Raw genomic sequence first — 21,247 nt, forward strand, 5'->3', positions numbered from 1 at the left:
CTGATGATTGCGGGGAAATACATTTCAAGAGCAACTAGGACGATAAATTTGCGCACTCCATTGGGACAGCTAAAAACTATTCAAAAATTATACATTAATTTGGGAGGTTGGCCTAGCCCTAGGCTACCCAAGTCATTGTTTAGCAGGGTCATTAGTCCTATTTGAGCAACATATACGCTAACCATGTTTTATACAAGCAATATCAATATTTGCACACTTTTGAATTCCCTCCCAAATAGCATCATCCCAACCTGTCAATGTTGTTTGCTGCTTTCACTGGTGTTTATTCCAATGCTGTTATTGAGCCTGAAAACAGACGCTACTGCCCCTCCTCTCCGCGCATAATCGACCACCTCCCCCCGCCGCAGCCCAAACGGCGCGGGCAAGCGAGCGGGGTCGGAATTCGAACCAGACCAGTGGTGCTGATGAACAGCTCCTCGACAGAGAGGAGTCGACACAGGACAGTCGGTGACAGAATAGGGAGTTTTAAAAACAGTTTGAAAGGTGAATGAATGGACTCAAACTTAAAAGTTGAAAAGAACACCTTTGGATTCGTTCAGAAACAGGTTAGCAAGGTGTTGTTTACACAATTGTTTGCATTTCATGTAACGCAGCTAGCTATCTCTGATATCTAGCTAGCAGTGACGTAACGTTAACTACATGTCCCACACTAGTGTTGTTGTGGCGTTGGGAGCTAGCTTGCAACGTTAACTTATCGAACTAACTAGACAGTCGGGTATGGGTCAGGTAACTATGCGGGATAGCTAAATGTAAAGCTAGCTGTGTCTCTGGTTAGCTAGCTAGCTGTAAGTATGACATGTTTATCAACTAACCACAAATAGAACAATGCACATCTTTGAACTAACGTTAGCTAGCTACAGTAACGGTGGCTATTTATCTTTCAGGAGATGATACCACCCCCAGAATGACAGCGATTCTCAGAAATTCTGGGAGTAACGTTAACGTTAATCATCACACCTCATCACATGATTTCAGGTACAGACAGCTAATCACATCATCAGGCTGTCACTTGTCTGAACTAGCTAACTCTGAAAAGCTTGGAGGCAAACCTGATGGTTCATGTTAACGTTATGGTTTGCTAAGAGCCCCCCCCCCCCCCCCCCCCCTCTCTCTCTCTATCTATCTCTCTCTCTCACACCCCCGTGTGTGTGACAATATGCACACAAAAAAACATTACAATGAATACATCAGCTCTGTTTTCAGTCCTGCTGTTTGAGGCAATGGAGGAGAGCGGGAGATATATCCCTGGGTGTCTGGTTGTGGGAACTTTGAAGGGCTGGCCTCAAAAATAGAAAACAAGGGGACACTGCTTGTAGTTACCCCTGGGGGGGACTTGCTTCACTGCCTTTCTAATTTGTACTGGTAATCGAAAGGGGTGGACACATCGAACACCCCTTTATACAAGTTCAGTACAGCCCTTTTTCCTTGTCAATCAGAGCTCACTTCAACTAGGTTATTGTTCAGTGCACTGGACCTGCTTGTCTCTAGCCTTCACATTGTGTTTGTTTGGAGTTCCCCTAGCGACATTGTTGTTGAGTGAAGGGAGTTTAACCTCAGAAGGAATCATTATTTTGTGCTAAGCTAAAATGAGTGGTATTATTTGTGGCACAGTTACATGGATGTTTCCCTCAAAAAGGTTGGTGTTTTTTCTGATTTTATGTTTAGTGACTTTTCAAGCAATCAAGTTTGGAGATTGTTTGCAGTCAAATTGTCATCGAATGAACTCCAGTCACTTTTATCATGCTGGATATTCTGTTCCCACATTAATGTGACTTTATTGTAATGTTCTCACTGTAGTCTAATTTCTTATGCTTATTACCTAGTTTCTTAACTCATAGCCTATGGCCCATTGATTGAAACCCAGATCAGCTCTTTTATAATTAGCCTACTTTCAATGGAGTTAATTCAACACATTGACCAAACCCCTGACTGTCAAATTAACCACAATCAAACTTCAATGGCCAGTTTGTAGACAGGGTTTTCACATTATATTACTTATAGTTATTAACCATTCCCTTTTTGGCTTGTTGGTATGAAACGGCCCACACAGAGTCTCCAAGCAACACGTTGTTTTTATCATGTGACTAAAAATACGTTTACCTACTGATAGCAGTGTGTGGGTGGAGCTGTAAAGCCAGATTGATGTCATTTTGTATTCAACATGCATGTTATTGTAATGTCTGTTTAGAAGAGTCAACAGCATTAAGCCTGCCTTCCAGGCTATTGCTCCCCTCAGGGAGTCCCCTTCACTAGAGAGTGGTTGGTTGTAGTGCAGAGGGTCTGGTGGTGACAGAGAGGCAGATGGCTCTCATTTAACTCGCTTGTCAATTAGCTGTCACTCAACCAGATGAATGCAGGCTTTGGTCATCATGGGGGTAGAGTGGGTTGGGACAATCCGGGAACAGCCCTCTGGAAACAATAGAGGCTGGGGACTGTCGTTTGGGACACAATAACTAATCATTATTCAATGGCCAGACCAACTGTTGCAGACCATGTGCACACAGTGTACCCGACCCTACTCCACATTTTCAATACCGTGGGTGTGCCCCTGTGTATTGTGATTCAGCCAATGGAGAACTAGGATCAGTGGTCATCAGATGTTACATCACCTTGTTTTTCAGTGTCTGGAAATGGAAAGTAACATGCTCATTAAAATAAAGAAAATGTCCTTTATGCAAATTAGTTTACACAAATTATTCTGAACAAAAATATAAACGCAACATGTGAAGTGTTGGTCCCATGTTTCATAAGGTGAAATAAAATATCCCGGAAATGTTCCATATGCACAAAAAGCTTATTCCTGTTAGTGAGCATTTCTCCTTTGCCAAGATAATCCATCCACCTGACAGATGTGGCATGTAAAGAAGCTGATGATCATTACACAGGTGCACCTTTTGCTGTGGGCAATAAAAGGCCAGTCTAAAATGTGCAGTTTTGTCATATGACACAGATGTCTCAACTTTTTAAGAAGCATGCAATTGGCATGCTGACTGCAGGAATGCCCACCAGAGCTGTTCCCAGAGAATTGAATGTTCATTTCTCTACAATAATTTGCCTACGTCATTTTAGAGAATTTGGCAGTACGTCCAGCCAGCCTCACAACCGCAGACCACGTGTATTGCATTGTTTGGGTGAGCGGTTTACTGGTGTCAACGTTGTGAACAGAGTAGAGGTCGACCGATTATGATTTTTCAACGCCAATACCGATTATTGGAGGGCCAAAAAAGTCGATACCGATTAATTGGCCGATTTTTTTCCTATTTATTTGTAATAATGACAATTACAACAATACTGAATGTACACTTATTTTAACTTATTATAATACATCAATAAAAATCGATTTAGCCTCAAATAAATAATGAAACATGTTCCATTTGGTTTAAATAATGCAAAAACAAAGTGTTGGAGAAGAAAGTAAAAGTGCAATATGTGCCATGTAAGAAAGCTAACGTTTAAGTTCCTTGCTCAGAACATGAGAACATATGAAAGCTGGTGGTTCCTTTGAACATGAGTCTTCAATATTCCCAGGTAAGAAGTTTTAGGTTGTAGTTATTATAGGAATTATAGGACTATTTCTCTCTATACCATTTGTATTTCATTAACCTTTGACTATTGGATGTTCTTATAGGCACTTTAGTATTGCCAGTGTAACAGGATAGCTTCCATCCCTTTCCTCGCTCCTACCTGGGCTCGAGGCAGCGTTACCCATGCAGAGCAAGGGGAACAACCACTCCAAGTCTCAGAGCGAGTGACGTTTGAAATGCTATTAGCGCGCACCCCGCTAACTAGTTAGCCATTTCACATCGGTTACACCAGCCTAATCTCAGGAGTTGATAGGCTTGAAGTCATAAACAGCTGCTGTCAAACGCACAAAAGTGCTGTTTGAATGAATGCTTACGAGCCTGCTGGTGCCTACCATCGCTCAGTCAGACTGCTCTATCAAATCATAGACTTAGTTATAACATGATAACACACAGAAATACGAGCCTTAGGTCATTAATATGGTTGGATCCGGAAACTATCATCTCGAAAACAAGACATTTATTCTTTCAGTGAAATACGGAACCATTCCGTATTTTATCTAACGGGTGGCATCCATATTGCTGTTACATTGCACAACCTTCAATGTTATGTCATAATTACGTAAAATTCTGGCAAATTAGGCGGCCCAAACTGTTGCATATACACTGACTCTGTGTGCAATGAACGCAAGAGAAGTGACACAATTTCACCTGGTTAATATTGCATGCTAACCTGGATTTATTTTAGCTAAATATGCAGGTTTAAAAATATATACTTCTGTGTATTGATTTTAAGAAAGGCATTGATGTTTATGGTTAGGTACACATTGGAGCAACGATACGCACCGCATCGATTATATGCAACACAGGACACGCTAGATAAACTAGTAATATCATCAACCATGTGTAGTTAACTAGTGATTATGATTGATTGATTGTTTTTCATAAGTTTAATGTTAGCTAGCAACTTACCTTGGCTTACTGCATTTGCGTAACAGGCAGGCTCCGCGTGGAGTGCAATGAGAGGCAGGTGGTTAGAGCGTTGGACTAGTTAACTGGTTACAAGATTGAATCCCTGGGCTGACAAGGTAAAAATCTGTCGTTTTGCCCCTGAACAAGGCAGTTAACCCACCGTTCCTAGGCCGTCATTGAAAATAAGAATGCGTTCTTTACCGACTTGCCTAGTTAAATAAAGGTTAAATAAAGGTGTAACAAAACAATAAATAGCAAAAAATTGGCCAAATCGGTGTCCAAAAATACAGATTTCCGATTGTTATGAAAACTTGAAATCGGCCCTAATTAATCGGCCTTTCCGATTAATCGGTCGACCTCTAGAACAGAGTGCCCCATGATGGCGGTGGGGTTACTTTATGGGCAGGCATAATGAAGACATATACCGTTGTCGTGCCATATGCAGGCCCATTGTCGTGCCATTCATCCGCCGCCATCACCTCATATGCTTGAAAAATGTCCCAGTTCTTCAATGGCCTGCATACTCACCAGGCATGTCACCCATTGAGCATGTTTGGGATGCTCTGGATCAACGTGTACGACAGCGTGTCCAGTTCCCGCCAATGTCCAGCAACTTTGCACAGCCATTGAAGAGGAGTGGGACAACATTCCAAAGGACACAGTCAACAGCCTGATCAACTCTATGTGAAGGAGATGTGTCCCGCTGCATGAGGCAAATGGTGGCCACAGCAGATACTGACTGGTTTTCTGATCCACGCCCCTACTTTGTTTTTAATGTATCTGTGACCAACAGATCCATATCTGTATTCCCAGTCATGTGAAATCAATAGATTAGGGCCTAATTTATTTATTTTAAATGACTGATTCCCTTAAATTAACTGTAACTCGGTCAAATCTTTTAAATTATTGCATGTTTCGTTTATAGTTTTGTTCAGTTTATTTTACATTTCAACTCAATACAAGCGGGAAAAAAAGAAGAATAGCACGTTAGTAAAAGTTTCGGTGACCTCTTGTCTCGATAAGCTGAGGGCAGTGGCAATATACATTATAAGGAATATGTTTATCCCGTAGCTCCCTTACAGTAGATGTAACCAGCTCATTGTGTGTGTCTGTCAGGCTACTGACCACTGAGCCGCCCCAACAGAGTGAGGAGCTGGGGGACCTGCAGTCTCTGTCCTGGCTAACCACCGTGGATGTACCCAGGCTGCAGCAGATGGCCACAGGCAGACTGGCATTCAACAACGCAGGACCCCAGAGCAGCATACTGGAACTACACACAGGTGAGATACAATACAGACACACACACACACACACAAGCCAAAAAACACGTATACACACCTGGCCTGAAACAAATTCTTTTTTTTCAGACCAGCAAAGCAACATGAGTTCAGCACTAGGACATAATACCATGGCCCCTCCACATAGCAATATGCTAAACACTTATATTGGAATGAACTACCTCAACAATCAAAATGGAAATGTAAGTATTTCTTGGGGTCTTATTATTGTAGTTATTTTTTAAATCAACACTGTTCTTCCCCTCCCACTGTGTGTCTTTGTCTTTCAGATGGCAGGATTGCCAGGAAGTGCTGTGCCTGCCTCAGAATACCAGTCCTCTCCAGCCCACTACTTCCACTCCCCCCAGCAGGCCTACAGCCCAGCTCAGGCTGTGCAACAGGTAACACATCCACTGACTGTTTCAGAAGTGTTTCTGAACTCTTATGAACATAAGACTGTATGTCAGAGAGATGCAGAGGATTTCTAGCACTTGTAATTGATTCAAAGACAGCCTAATAGGTCTCTTGTTTTGCTTTTTCCCAGCATTCCCCCAGCAGCCTGTACAACAGCACCTCCTACCATAACCAGAACCTGTATGATCAGCAAGCAGCAGTCACGAGCATCACCAACCCCCACAGCAACCAGGATCTGCTACAACAACCCAAGGCCTTCCCTAAACCTATCTACTCCTACAGGTAGGATACACTAACACACTGACCCATCCTTTTTCCATTGACATTTAATCGGTGCAGTTTTAACACAGTGTGTAAAGCAGACTACTGGTCAGAACAATTGGAAGCGAGCGAAAATGCATGATATTTGACGTTTTTTGCCAGCTGCCTGATTGCTATGGCCTTGAAGAACAGCCGGACAGGCAGCCTTCCTGTCAGTGAGATCTACGGCTTCATGAAGGAGCACTTCCCTTACTTCAAGGTGAGGAGCGGGGAGATACTGCTTTACACACCTGAGATTGTCAGGGCTCGTGGAAGTTTGGGAACATCAGCAACATTGTATATGATCAGTATAATGTGTCTTACTGATGTATGGTTCTCCACCCTACAGACGGCGCCTGATGGCTGGAAGAACTCGGTGAGACACAATCTGTCTCTGAACAAGTGCTTTGAGAAGGAGGAGAACAAGCAGGGAGGCTCCTCCTCTACCTCTCGTAAGGGCTGTCTGTGGGCCCTCAACCCAGCCAAGATCAACAAGATGGAGGAGGAGATGCAGAAGTGGAAACGCAAGGACCTGACTGCCATCCGCCACAGCATGGCCAACCCAGGTGTGACCTGGCAGGGGATGATGGGAGTGGAAACATGACAATAATTGCAACATTCTGATTCATGATATAATATTGCTTGATGAGTGTTTATAGCTAATGCTCTTGTATTGGCTCTCAGATGAGCTGGATAGGCTGATCACAGACCGACCGGACGGCTGCCGGAGAAAGGCCTGTGATCCCAGGAAGACATGTGTCCTGTCCATGCCCTGTGGTCCCCCGCTGTCTGGACATCTGCAGTCCTCCCTCCCCTTCCACCTCCAGGCCCAGAATCACACCCTCCTAGGAGAACCCAGCTCCCCTGTACACGCCCGGACCCCTCCCCTCCATGCTGTCCCAGACTACTCCCACAGCCCCTTCCCCCAGCAGCAGCCCTACAGACACCCCTTTAGCCACAGCTTGTACAGCCTCCACCCAGACGTCACAGCCGAGGTGGACGCTCTGGACTCCAGTGTCATGGAGTTTGCCGGTGGGTTCTGATGAGGATAGGAGGGATCTTACCGTATGTTTAAAATCAAAATGCCATATTTGTTGATCACGTTTATCAAAACAGATAGTTTAAAACAGACAGTAATGGTGAAGACTGGTGATAATGTGTTTGTTTCTGTCTTTCAGGGAGCCTATGGGAGGAGATGAGGGAGGAGGGCTTCAGCCTGGAGTCTCTGGGTACCTTTAACCACTCTGACTGTGAGCTGACTGGCCCCAGCACTGGACAGCCCCTGGTGGACCGAGAGGTGTCCCCTCCCAGTACATCACAACCACAGAGGCCAGGGGCCAGGCCATCACCCAGCTCTGACTTTGACTGTGAAGCACTGATAAACAGTGTATTAAACACTGAAATACACCAGGACAGACTATGGGAAGATCATTACTGTTGAATCTGAAAGTCCCTGCACCAACTGTATGAGAATCCTGAACTTTTCTGCACCTGACAGGATGTCAGTTTTTTTTTTGTGTTTTCGTTTCCTGATTCCTGTTTAAACACCAGAGCGCGTAAGAAGCAGCCAAAATCAACAAGCATGGGCATGTTTGATTGCGTCTGTCAGCTTTTTGGAGTGATGAGGATGAAGTGTTTTTGTGTGTGTGGATCTTCGGCGGTAAAATGCAATGCCACTTTATTTCTACAAGAGCCGGAGTCAATGTTTGTTTCTGTGAAGATATGTAGACGTTGTCGGGGAAACTAATCTGTTATCTAGGCTATTCCTTATGGAGGAAATGTCTTACTGATTTACTAGCTTGTGCAAACAATACTTTTTATTTTACGCAATTACACTGTGGTACTGTAGCTTGATAGGGTTATGTTGTAGTACTGTAGTACTACTAGGTAGGCATTATCTCTGCATTTTCTGTGTATTTATTTTGGTTCATTTGTATTTATTTACTATGCTCTGAGTAAATGCTCCAAATGACTCTTGATGCCATGCCTTACAATTATTTTTATATTGTAATATAGAGGACTTTTACATGTTATTTCAGAAATACTAAAAACATTTAACTAAAGATTGTTAAATGTAACGGTATTAAAGCCTTAGCATATTCACCGGCTTTAACCTGACAATAGACTCCTGTGCCTACTATGGATTTGTCTAACCGTAAATATTTACCGATGCCATTTGCTATTGTTACTAAAGACGTCAATCTTGAGATGAATCTGACAGACCGCTATACCCCTCTGATGGCCGTGACCCCACTCCGATGGTGTCTCGGGGAAAGTGGGATATGCACACACAAAAAAAATCGCGCCTCACACTTGTACAGGTTACACAGTTGTGTGAAACTGGACAAATATAAGCGCCCCCTAATTGACCTTTGACCTTAAGGTTTTTCAGCTGGTTCACTTGAATGTCAATCGTGCACTTTGGTAGGCACTAGTGTGATGCAAGAGCACCGTCTACTGTCAGTCTAGAGTATTGCGACAAAGTGGTTATTTTCATATCCATACTGTATATATCCCAAGTACCATTTGTAAAAGTGGTTGTATAACCCTTATGTATACGTAATACATAGTAGTGACAATGGTACAATTAGGCAGTATGAGGCCAATGGTTTAAAGTTCATTGTCAATTACATTCTTCTTCCTTCCTTTCCCAAAAGGTTGTTTACAGTAGATTTAACTCCTCCCTCTCCCTTCCCTGAGGGTTTAATTCCTATTGGATGACTGACTGTAATTTGAGATAGAAGATGCCCCAGCAGGTTTAACCAACTCGACAACACCTGAAACCAGGTGGTCTCAGTCCCTGTCCTTCAGCCTTATCGACATGAGCAACTGGGGGGAAACATCCAACATAAGTTACCAGCAATGGAGGGATCCTGAAATCAGGTACAGTAAATATCTATTCTAGCTTACTGGAGTTTTATATTGATGGAATCACACTTAACGATAAGTTGAAGTGCAAGGTGACTGACCTAGTGTTCCGTTAGATAATACCTGTAGGGAATCATAGGGGGAAGAAAACTGGATACTTTGCATAGCTGGGTCGTTCCAGGAAATGAGTGCCCTGTTATATTGTAAGTAGAAATTGTGCACCAATATTGAATTTTAAAATCCTGTTATACACTGGACAAAAACGTAAACGCAACATGTAAAGTGCTGGTCCCATGTTTCATGAGCTGAAATAAAAGATCCCAGAAATGTTCCATATCAACAAAAGGCTTAATGTTGTGCACAAATTTGTTTCCATCCCTGTCAGTGAGTATTTATAATTTGCCAAGATAATCTATCCACCTGAAAGCCATATCAAGAAGCGTATTAAAGAGCATGATCATTACAAAGGTGCACCTTGTGCTGGGCACAAAAAAGGCCACTAAAATGTGCAATTTTGTCACATCACAATGCCACAGGTGTCTCAAGTTTTGAGGGAGCGTGCAATTGGCATGCTGACTGCAGGAATGTCCACCAGAGCTGTTGCCAGAGAATTGTTAATTTCATTTAATTTTAATTTCTTTTAATTTTAATTTACCAATGTCGTTTTAGAGAATTTGGCAGTATGTCCAACCGGCCTCACAACCGCAGACCATGTGTATGGCGTTGTGTGGGCAAGTGGTTTGCTGATGTCAACATTGTGAACAGCGTGCCCAATGGTGGCAGTGGGGTTATGGTGTGGACAGGCATAAATTATGGACAACAAACACAATTGCATTTTATCGATTGGCAATTGGAATGCACAAACATACTGCGACGAGTTCCTGAGGGCCCACTGTGAGGCCCATTTGTTAAAAAGGTATCTGTAACCAACAGATGTATATCTGTATTTGGAGTCAGGACAGGCGGGGGTCAAAACCAGGAGGGTGAGAAAAGCGAGACTGGGAAAAAGCAGGCGCTGAGACACAAAGCACTGGTAGGCTTGAACAAACAATACAAACTGTCACAGACAGACAGAAAACAAAGGTATAAATACCATGGGAAAAGTGGTGAAGGTGTGTGACACCTGGAGAGGGGTGGAGACAAGGACAAGTACAGGTGAAGCAGATCAAGGCGTGGCAGCTAACGTCACCAAATTCTGCATTAAGATTTAACCCACTTTAAACCCGAAATGTCTCCCAAGTTTTCACCACTATTGTAAAGCCCTATTTATTAAGTTGGTTTGACAAAGTAATTTCTAAAAAAGTATGATTCATTAGTGATTCATGTACATCTGTCCCACATTGTAAGGTCAACCCTGTTACTTGAACTCTTGTTTTAATATGGTGAAACTAGTCCTTTAAAAATATATATTAAAAACAAGGATACATTTGACAGGTGAGCTGGTTCTACTGTTTTTGGCCATGTTCTGATATTTTGTGGTGGAAAAGTGAGTGGGTCGGAGATAACATGTCAACCGTGTTACCCATAGATAGGCTAGAAATGTAGGATTCTTTTTTTTTTACTTACTTTCAATTGCGCTTCCGTGTTGCACACAATAAACGTCTCGTCACATGGGGATTTATGGCTGTTGTCTGATGAAATATTCAACCTGTTACAGTCAACCCTGTTACTTTATTTGGCACTTAATAGGCACTTACCTCTTGAGATGGGAAAACATGTTTTTCCATTTAGTTGAACATGTGCTCTTTATGACAGAATGTTAAAATGAGGTGAAATCAAATAGTTTTTTTTAACCAAGTTACACTACTCAAAAGGCACCCAATTGCTGGAATGACCCAGGTACTCTGGGCTTGCCATGTTATCAGTACATTGATTCCAGTTGCTGTCATTTATATTTGTATTTATTAAGGATCCCCATTGGCTGCTTCTGATTCTACTGCAGTTACCTGATGTGGAATAGAGTTCCATGTAGCCATGGTTTTACGTAGTACTGTGCGCTTCCCATAGTCTGTTCTTGACTTGGGGATTGCGAAGAGACCTCTGGTGTCATGTCTTGTGGGGTATGCATGGGTGTCTGAGCTGTGTGCTAGTAGTTTAAACAGACACCTCGGTGCATTCAGCATGTCAACACTTCTTACAAAAACAAGTAGTGATGAAGTCAATCTCTCCTCCACTTTGAGCCATGAGAGAATTACATGCATATTATTAATGTTAGCTCTCCATGTACATTTAAGTGCCAGCCGTGCTGCCCTGTTCTGAACCAATTGTAATTTTCAGAGGTCCCTCTGTGGTACCTGACCACACGACTGGTTTGAACAAACTAGAACCTGTAGGATCTGTCCTGTTGATAGTGTTGTTAAAAAGGCAGAGCAGCGCTTTATTATGGACATACTTCTCCCCATCTTAGCTACTGTTGTATCAATATGTTTTGACCATGACAGTTTTACAATCCAGAGTTAGTCCAAGCAGTTTAGTAACCTCAGCTTGCTCAATTTCCAAATTATTTATTACAAGATTTAGTTGAGGTTTAGGGTATAGTGAATGATTTGTCCCAAATCATAGTTTTTGAAATATGTAGGACTAACTTATTCCTTGCCACCCATTCTGAAACTAACTGGAGCTCTTTGTTAAGTCTTGCAGTGATTAGACTCTCTGTCGTAGCTGACGTGTTTAGTGTTGAGTCATTCGCATACATAGACACGGGCTTTACTCAAAGCCAGTGGCATGTCATTAGTAAAGATTGAAAAAAGTAATGAGCCTAGACAGCTGCCCTGGGGAATTCCTAGTTCTACCTGGATTATGTTGGAGAGGCTTCCATTAAAGAACACCCTCTGTGTTCTGTTATAGCAGGGGTGTAAAGCCATAACACATACGTTTTTCCAGCAGCAGACTATGATCAATAATGTCAAAAGCTGCACTAAAGTCTAACAAAACCGCTCCCACAATCTTTTTATCATCAATTTCTCTCAACCAATGACCAGTCATTTACAGTGGTGTAAAGTACTTAAGTAAAAAATACTTTTGAGTACTTTTAAGTCGTTTTTGGGGGTATCTCTACTTTACTTTACTATTTATATTTTTGACAACTTTTACTTTTACTCCACTACATTCATAAAGAAAATAATGTAATCTTTACATTTTCGATGACACCCAAAGCACTCGTTGCATTTTGAATGCTTAGCAGGACAGGAAAATTGTCTAATTCACACACTTATCAAGAGAACATCTGGTGGACTCACTCAACACAAATGCTTCGTTTGTAAATGATGTCTGTGTGTTGAGCTGTGCCCCTGGCTATCCGTAAATTTAAAAAACAAGAAAATCATGTTGTCTGGTAAGACATATGACAAATAATTTATACTTTTACTGTGATACTTAAGTACATTTAAAACCCAATACTTTTAGACTTTTACTCAAGTAGTATTTTACTGGGTGACTTTCACTTTTACTCAAGTATGAAGATTGGGTACTTTTTCCACCACTGGTAATTTGTGTAAGTGCCGTGCTTGTTGAATGTCCTTCCCTATAAGCATGCTGAGAGTATGTTGTCAATTTGTTTACAGTAAAATGGCATTGTATCTGGTCAAACACAATTATTTCCAAAAGTTTACTAAGGGTTGGTAACAGGCTGATTGATCGGCTGTTTGAGCCAGTAAAGTTGGATTTACTATTCTTGTGTAGCGTAATTACTTTTGCTTCCCTCAGGCCTGAGGGCACAAACGTTCTAGAAGGCTTAGATTGAAGATGTGGCAATGTCGTCCGCTATTATCCTCAGTAATTTTCTATCAAAGTTGTCAGACCCCGGTGGCTTGTCACTTCTTCCACACTCACTTTACAGAATTCAAAATTACAATGCTTGTCTTTCGTAATTTGATCAGATATACTTGGATGTGTAGTGTCAGGGTGTGTTGCTGACATGTCATGCCTAAGTTTGCTTATCTTGCCAATGAAAAGAATCATCAAAGAATTTGCCAATATCAGTGGGTTCTGTGATGAATGAGCCATCTAATTCAATGAATGATGGAGCTGAGTTGACCTTTTTGCCCAACATTTCATTTAAGGTGCACCAAATCTTTTTATTTTCAGTCTTTATTTGTTTCATAGTAGTGTTTCGTCTTCTTTTTATTCAGTTTAGTCACATCTTTTCTCAATTTGCAGTAGTTTGAGTAGCCTATTGAATAGTCATCACGGACAATACAGTAGATTCAGTATGAAATAAACCAATGGCATTCAGGAAGTCACATCAGGATGTTGTCATTCTCTAGATCTATTGCTTTCTCTGTATTGTTTAAGATTTGGTTTGGTTTCAGTGTGGTGACGTTTCGAGGCACAGCGGGAGACAGTCTGCGTCACGATGAGGAGGAGCAGTGTGGAGACTATGAGGTGTACACCACGGGGATGCAGACTGTGGACCTCGGGGAGCGCAGGACAGGACAGGACCCCACTGAAGGTTTCACTTACTGATTTATATTTTGTTTCGTCCACATCTATTTGCTGCTCATTCGTCGTTTAGAATTACCCGATGCTCTTGAACCCATGGATTTATGAAAATATGCTATTCAAACTAAATACTGAACCATAAAAAGTCTCCCAAAGTTTGAGCTTGACTAAACCACTGTCCACTCAATTCATCAACACTATTTCTCAGTTTACCATTACTTATTGATACGAGAACACCTATACATTTTTTTTAAACATGTGGCATTGTTATCTTGAATGTTACCCAACTTTTCATCCAATTAACACTAATTGTACACAAACGTCTATGCCAGTTAAACAACCAATCAATCTCTCTCAACTAGAATACTCTTCTGACATCAATCATTCAGCACCTAATATCATGTTAGCGCTTGTTCAATTGTTACATTGATTTAGTAACCATTTCTGATCATGGTTCATAATATTAAGGAAGTCATTCCTGGTCTGATGTAGAAAAAGCAGCATGTATGGGAAAGTTTGTGAACGATAGAACATGTAATATGTTGTTTTGGGATTTTATTATAACTTGACCACATCTTTCTCTCTGCCCTGTCAGATACCTTTACAGTGGAGGATGCAGTGGAGGCCATTGGCTTTGGAAAGTTTCAGTGGAAGCTTTCTATCCTTACTGGACTGTCATGGGTGAGAGAGTGGGATTGATTCCAAATGACCGACATGACCTTAAATCTTTTTAATTTGTGGAACAACAACCCCTTCTAATCATGAGCTGCTCTCACTGACCCTCATGTTGTGTTTACTGTAGATGGCGGACGCCATGGAGATGATGATCCTGAGCGTCATATCCCCTCAGTTGCACTGTGAGTGGATGCTGCCCAGCTGGAAGGTGGCTATGCTAACATCGGTCAGTCTCATTCTGTCACCAAAACATTATCTCTCAGGCATCGAGACTGGGGTTATTCTCTCATAAGCTTTATCGCATTGGTTTGATTACGCCATGTCGTCATCATCACATTAGACCTAATCATATAGGCTTGTGAGGGTAGCCACCAGCTAGAGAGGAAATGCTGTGAAGGCATACAGCCAACATTTTAATAGGATAGTATTTGTAGTAATCATCATTCATTGGGTGTCAATGTTCCAGTGATGTCATCAGGTCACTTCTTCTCTCTCAGGTGGTGTTCATTGGGATGATGTTCAGCTCGACTCTATGGGGAAATATATCTGACAAGTACGGCAGAAAAGTAGTAAGTTTCAGTCTGCAATTGTTTAACATGTATACAAGGTTGAGATCTTACGGCTAGGATTTGGTCATGTTGATGGTGAAATACACTGAGTGTATAAAACATTAGGAACACCTGCTCTTTCCATGACATAGACTGACCAGGTGAAAGCTATGATCCCACCTGTTAAATACACTTCAATTTTATCTTTATTTAACTAGGCAAGTCAGTTAAGAACAAATTCGTATTTTCAATGACGGCCTAGGAACAGTGGGTTAACTGCCTTGTTCAGGGGCAGAACAACAGATTTTTACCTTGTCATCTCGGGGATTCGATCTTGCAACCTTTCAGTTACTAGTCCAACACTCTAACCACTAGGCTACCTGCTGCCCTTGTTGAGTGTGAAAAACCCAGCAGTGTTACAGTCCTTGACCCAAACTGGTGCACCAGGCACCTACTACCATACCCTGTTCAAATGCACTTCAAATCTTTTGTCTTGTCCAATCACCCTCTGAATGGCACACCGATGCAATTCATATCTTCTTCTTCAGAGTTTAATGGCGGACTGTAAGTATAGATGGAAGGGAGGAGTCAGGTTAAATAAGGATTTTTAAGTCTTGAAACAATTGAGACATGGCTTGTGAGTGTAGGGTTAGTTTGAAAGATGTTATTTTATTTTGTATTACGAAGTATAATGGATTTATTTTTATGGTTCAGTTGGGGGCAGTAATGCAACGTATTGGATGCCAACTGCCATTAAACTCAGAAGAAGAAGAAGATATATATATATTTTTTTTTTTTTTTTTTTTTTTTTTACCTTTATTTAACCAGGTAGGCAAGTTGAGAACAAGTTCTCATTTACAATTGCGACCTGGCCAAGATAAAGCAAAGCAGTTCGACAGATAAAACGACACAGAGTTACACATGGAGTAAAAACAAACATACAGTCAATAATGCAGTATAAACAAGTCTATATACAATGTGAGCAAATGAGGTGAGAAGGGAGGTAAAGGCAAAAAAGGCCAAGATGGCAAAGTAAATACAATATAGCAAGTAAAATACTGGAATGGTAGTTTTGCAATGGAAGAATGTGCAAAGTAGAAATAAAAAAAATAATGGGGTGCAAAGGAGCAAAATAAATAAATAAATTAAAATTAAATACAGTTGGGAAAGAGGTAGTTGTTTGGGCTAAATTATAGGTGGGCTATGTACAGGTGCAGTAATCTGTGAGCTGCTCTGACAGTTGGTGCTTAAAGCTAGTGAGGGAGATAAGTGTTTCCAGTTTCAGAGATTTTTGTAGTTCGTTCCAGTCATTGGCAGCAGAGAACTGGAAGGAGAGGCGGCCAAAGAAAGAATTGGTTTTGGGGGTGACTAGAGAGATATACCTGCTGGAGCGTGTGCTACAGGTGGGAGATGCTATGGTGACCAGCGAGCTGAGATAAGGGGGGACTTTACCTAGCAGGGTCTTGTAGATGACATGGAGCCAGTGGGTTTGGCGACGAGTATGAAGCGAGGGCCAGCCAACGAGAGCGTACAGGTCGCAATGGTGGGTAGTATATGGGGCTTTGGTGATAAAACGGATTGCACTGTGATAGACTGCATCCAATTTGTTGAGTAGGGTATTGGAGGCTATTTTGTAAATGACATCGCCAAAGTCGAGGATTGGTAGGATGGTCAGTTTTACAAGGGTATGTTTGGCAGCATGAGTGAAGGATGCTTTGTTGCGAAATAGGAAGCCAATTCTAGATTTAACTTTGGATTGGAGATGTTTGATATGGGTCTGGAAGGAGAGTTTACAATATGAATTGCATAGGTGTGCCATTCAGAGGGTGAATGGGCAAGACAAAAGATTTGAAGTGCATTTGAACAGGGTATGGTAGTAGGTGCCTGGCGCACAAGTTTGGGTCAAGGACTGCAACACTGCTGGGTTTTTCACGCTCAACAGTTTTCCATGGGTATCAAGAATGGTCCACCACCCAAAGGACATCCAGCCAACTTGACACAACTGTGGGAAGCATTGGAGTCAACATGAGCAAGCATCCCTGTGGAATGCTTTCGACACCTTGTAGAGTCCATGCCCCTAGGAATTGAGGCTGTTCTGAGGACAAAATGTCATTATTAGGAAGGTGTTCCTAATGTCTTGTACACTGTGTATTTGTGTGGTGAACAGGGCCTGACGATGTGCATGATGTGGGTCCTATACTACGGCTTCCTCAGTGCCTTTTCCCCGGCGTATGGCTGGGTCATGGTGCTGCGCGGCCTGGTGGGCTTTGGCATTGGAGGAGCCCCACAGTCGTAAGTGATGTACTCCATAAGGCACATACAGCACACCTGGCTTCCTCAGTGCCGCACTCTGTTGCAATACAGTGGAATAGAACACATCAGACTTTGTTGTACAACAATGTCACTGTCCAGATTTCCAAGATGATAACAGTCGTACATGAAAGACGATCATCATAAATTCACCCTAAATGCCACTTTAACAGTATCATGGAGATGCACTGTAAAGTACTGTTGAAATGACTGATGTCTTTGAAATGACTGCGTTAGTCTCTCAATCCGAGTTGAACCTTTCCTAAATGTGGTTTATCTGCAGTGGAGCTGATCAGGATGAATTAACAGAACGCTGTTATTGTAGCACACTGACATTCTCTCTTGGGACAGTTAGACCTGTGAAGATGGCAGAGCAACAATAACGCTCCAACCAGGAACAAAACAAATGTATTTTTAGCCCTGAGTCTGATTGATAGAACTGGTTCCAGACTCAATGATTCAGGACCAGAAAATATTGCCTTTTGTTAATAAAATGCTGACTGTTAGTAGTTTATTTTGTACTGAATGTAACTGATGCTGTGGAACCTTCTATTTTATAGCCAAGGTAACGGTTTAATTTTCTGACCAATACCGGGCTACCCTATTACCTGTAGAAGTTAATGTTGTGTGCCGTGCTTATTTGAATTCCCCATAGTTGTGCTCTGCATCAGGTAGAAAAGTCATTTTTAGATTCATTAATGGACATCTTCTTTCAGGGTGACGTTGTACTCCGAGTTCCTCCCAAGGAAGTCAAGGGCCACCTGCATTATGCTGATTCAGGTACTTTCTGTCCACTGGTCTTTAATCATATTTGTTCTATTGCATTAGTTTTTATCTCATAAGAAAATAAAGCATTTCTGGAGAGGCGTTCCATCCTACAGTGCTTAATCCTCTTGTCTTGGCGGCCATCAGATATTCTGGGCCCTAGGCGCTGTGTTTGAGGTCCTCCTGGCCATCTGGATCATGCCTACCATGGGCTGGCGGTGGCTGCTTGGCCTGTCTACTGCACCCCTGGTGGTCTTTGTTATCTTCTGTTTTGTAAGTATTACGACTGAACTGAGCCCTGCAGTACCTATGGTTCTGAGACAATGGTTGACATGCAGCACAAAGGTGGTTGATACTGAACACATAGGTAGTGGATGAAGTGTGTCATATGCACGTGTCTGCGTCTGATACAGTGGCTGCCAGAGAGTCCCCGCTTTGATGTGCTTTCGGGAAACAGGGAAAATGCTATGAAAACGTTAAGACTCATCGCTGCTGACAATGGGAAGACCATGCCTCTTGGGAAGCTTATTGCCAATAAACAGGTGAAACCGTATAATTGGTGTGGTGTGTGCATTCATGTGGTATATGTTTATCTGAGACCATCTTAGCTGACAACTTTTTGTGTATTCACGACAATCGCCCGGGTGTGCTTTTTATATATTTGTAAAGCAGGAGGAGCGTGGTAGGATCCGAGACCTCTTAACTCCTCAATATCGCAGAACCACCCTTCTCCTGTGGTTTATATGGTAGGTCGATTTTGCTCTCATTATACAGGCATCTCATTAGCTCAACCAGTGCACCCCGTACTCCCAGTTCATAGAACCTCAGAAACTCAGAGTTGGGCCCTTTGTGTGATCTGTGTTTGTATGGTTTCTGTCTCAGGTTTGCCAATGCCTTCTCCTACTATGGCCTGGTCCTCCTGACCACTGAGCTATTCCAGGCAGGAGATGCATGTGGTGGTGAGTGACAGCTGGTCTGCATGTTACTCTGAAAGGTCGAAACTTCCCTTTTTGGTAGTCTTAAGGAGAAACTCCTGCACCGTCCTAACGATCAAACATGGTAAACAGTCCTGCAAGCCTGCCCTTCTAGTTGCTCTTTTAGAACCTTTGACTTAAAAAATATGTACCTCCAGTCATCACCCAAGGTGCAAAGACTGAGCCAAAGTGCAACCTGGAATGCAAATACTTGACGTTAGATGACTACAAAGACCTACTCTGGACCACCTTAGCTGAATTTCCAGGTGAATGATATTTAAGGCATTTATATACCATAAATACTGTTCAGCAGTAATTTAACGGAACTGAATCTTGTGTTTTGTTGATGTGCTGAGTGGGACATTCTGTATGTCCATTTCTTTTTTCTCCTGTCTCTGCAGGTCTTTTTGTGACATTGTTTTTGATCGATCGGATTGGCAGGAAGAAAAGCATGGCAATGTGTTTTCTGATGTTCTCTGTGTGCATTCTGCCCCTGAACGCTTGTGTTGGAAGGTAAGTGCAGTCTTCACCTTGACCAGGTCCAAGATTGGCGAACCTTGGTAATCAAGGGCCTTCAATCTGAACTGGCCCAGTTAGTCACTGATTTGGCTTCACCCATTCTCTTAACGCTGTGTGGGGGTGACAGCTGTGTGTGTTCATGCTCTGCTGATGTCTCATACACTTGGTCTACAGGGTAGCTCTGACAGTCTTCATCTTCATCGCCAGAGCATTCATCACTGGGGGGTTCCAAGTTGCTTATGTCTACACGCCTGAGGTAAGCATTTTTTTCTCCATCAGTAGGTACTTGACATCCAAAACCACAGCTTCTGCTGTTGTGGACTTTTTGTATAAATTATTTTTTCTGTAGGTATATCCCACAGCCACCAGAGCTCTGGGCATTGGGACCTGCAGTGGGATGGCCAGGGTGGGTGCCCTTCTAACTCCCTTTGTGTCACAGGTAATCATGACCTTGTTTTACTTCATTCGAATCGAAGACACCCTGCCCCCTCAGAGGACTCCCAGCCCTCTGGCTCCCCAGCACTGCTAACCTCCAGCTATTTTGGCCCATACAGGTGCTGCTCAAGAAGTCTGTGTACCTCACACTGTCTGTGTACTGCATCTTTTGCCTGCTGGCCACAGGAGCGTCCATGCTGTTGCCCATTGAGACCACAGGCCTGGGCCTGCAGGAGTCTAGTCGAATCACAGCCGGTCAGGAGGAGATGAAAACAGGCCAGATGTCAAATGGCTCTGAGGCTTCACCAACGCACACCAGCTATGGATCATCCTATAACAGCTGATGAGGACAATAGGGAGTAAGCCGTTGAGAGAAATAAAGGGCACTTATTCCCACTTTAGTCTTATCAAGTTATTTCTCACGGATACCACACAAAAGGATATTAAAGATGGGACAGTTTACAAGCTGGAACCCCACGCAGACCTTATTGGATGGGGAGAGAACTCAAGTTACAGCACATTAGCAAGACTCCACTTCAGTTTGCACACCAGCATTTTTAACGGGACTTTGATGACTGAGTATTTATAGATATTGTGTAGCCTGAGAGGCTCAGATCATTTTTCTATGAATTTTGCTATAACTATTTTGATAATTTAAGAGTGTTCATATTCATTATTGCAATACATGGGTGCATATCTGTGCATGTGTTCTGAAATGTGTGTACTATTGTTCCATGCTTGAATTTCCCACTTAAAATGTGCAAATATGGAAACCTCCCGAGTGGCGTATGGGTATAAGGCACTACATCGCAGTGCTAGAGGAGTTACTACAGACCCGGGTTTGGCCGTTGGGGCTTTACCTGGCTCATCGCACTCTTTGCGACTGCTTGTGGCGGGCCGGGTGCCTGCAAACTGACTCCGATCACCAGCTGAACGGCGTTTCCTCTGACACATTGATGCGGCTTGCGGGTGTTAAAGAGCGCAGTTAGGCGGGTTATATTTCGGAGGATGCATGACTCGATCTTCGTCTCTCCCGAGCTAGTTGGGGAGTTTCAGCAATGAGACAAGATCGAACAGGGGGGGTCAAATACAAAAAAGAAATACATTTGCAAATATTCACATCAAGACATTTCATGATAAATAGCATTTTGTTTCTGGGTGGGGAGTACGATAGTCTGTAGTTACCTCACGTAGCAGGCGTAAAAGAA

The 21,247-nt window shown here is 42.5% G+C and overlaps 2 protein-coding genes across 3 annotated transcripts; both read left to right on the forward strand.

Annotated features, from left to right (window-relative positions):
• Positions 1–357: 357 nt before the first annotated feature.
• LOC109868093 (forkhead box protein N4) lies at positions 358–8,478 on the forward strand. The gene is made up of 10 exons (XM_020457529.2): positions 358–566; positions 906–996; positions 5,631–5,794; positions 5,882–5,994; positions 6,082–6,192; positions 6,336–6,487; positions 6,629–6,725; positions 6,855–7,071; positions 7,190–7,537; positions 7,684–8,478. The coding sequence occupies exons 2-10, from the start codon at positions 926–928 to the stop codon at positions 7,944–7,946; spliced, it is 1,536 nt and encodes a 511-aa protein (XP_020313118.1). The 5' UTR covers positions 358–566; positions 906–925; the 3' UTR covers positions 7,947–8,478.
• Positions 8,479–8,582: 104 nt separating this feature from the next.
• On the forward strand, positions 8,583–20,741 carry LOC109868092 (synaptic vesicle 2-related protein-like). Of its 2 annotated transcripts, none has more exons than XM_031802347.1 (16): positions 8,583–9,388; positions 13,684–13,823; positions 14,409–14,494; positions 14,616–14,714; positions 14,986–15,057; positions 17,204–17,328; positions 18,063–18,126; positions 18,259–18,384; positions 18,525–18,653; positions 18,781–18,857; positions 18,994–19,070; positions 19,244–19,351; positions 19,487–19,598; positions 19,779–19,860; positions 19,954–20,043; positions 20,159–20,741. In XM_031802347.1, exons 1-16 carry the CDS (start codon positions 9,327–9,329, stop codon positions 20,381–20,383), a joined length of 1,674 nt encoding a protein of 557 aa, XP_031658207.1. In that variant the 5' UTR covers positions 8,583–9,326; the 3' UTR covers positions 20,384–20,741. The 2 variants fall into 2 exon arrangements, with proteins under 2 accessions (XP_031658207.1, XP_020313116.1); XM_020457527.2 differs by having other exon boundaries at positions 18,784–18,857.
• Positions 20,742–21,247: the final 506 nt, after the last annotated feature.

Source organism: Oncorhynchus kisutch, linkage group LG23 (assembly GCF_002021735.2).
Source record: "Oncorhynchus kisutch isolate 150728-3 linkage group LG23, Okis_V2, whole genome shotgun sequence".
NCBI lineage: Eukaryota > Metazoa > Chordata > Actinopteri > Salmoniformes > Salmonidae > Oncorhynchus > Oncorhynchus kisutch.

What these genes read in the sequence shown, in the direction of transcription:
- LOC109868093 (XM_020457529.2), top strand. Translation starts at nt 926, where the DNA reads ATGACAGCGATTCTCAGAAATTCTGGGAGTAACGTTAACGTTAATCAT. An exon ending in ACCTCATCACATGATTTCAG is followed by an intron (nt 997 to 5,630) that starts GTACAGACAGCT and finishes TGTGTCTGTCAG; the next exon opens with GCTACTGACCACTGAGCCGC. An exon ending in CAGCTCAGGCTGTGCAACAG is followed by an intron (nt 6,193 to 6,335) that starts GTAACACATCCA and finishes GCTTTTTCCCAG; the next exon opens with CATTCCCCCAGCAGCCTGTA.
- LOC109868092 (XM_031802347.1), top strand. Translation starts at nt 9,327, where the DNA reads ATGAGCAACTGGGGGGAAACATCCAACATAAGTTACCAGCAATGGAGG. An exon ending in AGCTTATTGCCAATAAACAG is followed by an intron (nt 18,654 to 18,780) that starts GTGAAACCGTAT and finishes ATATTTGTAAAG; the next exon opens with CAGGAGGAGCGTGGTAGGAT. An exon ending in CTGAACGCTTGTGTTGGAAG is followed by an intron (nt 19,599 to 19,778) that starts GTAAGTGCAGTC and finishes CTTGGTCTACAG; the next exon opens with GGTAGCTCTGACAGTCTTCA.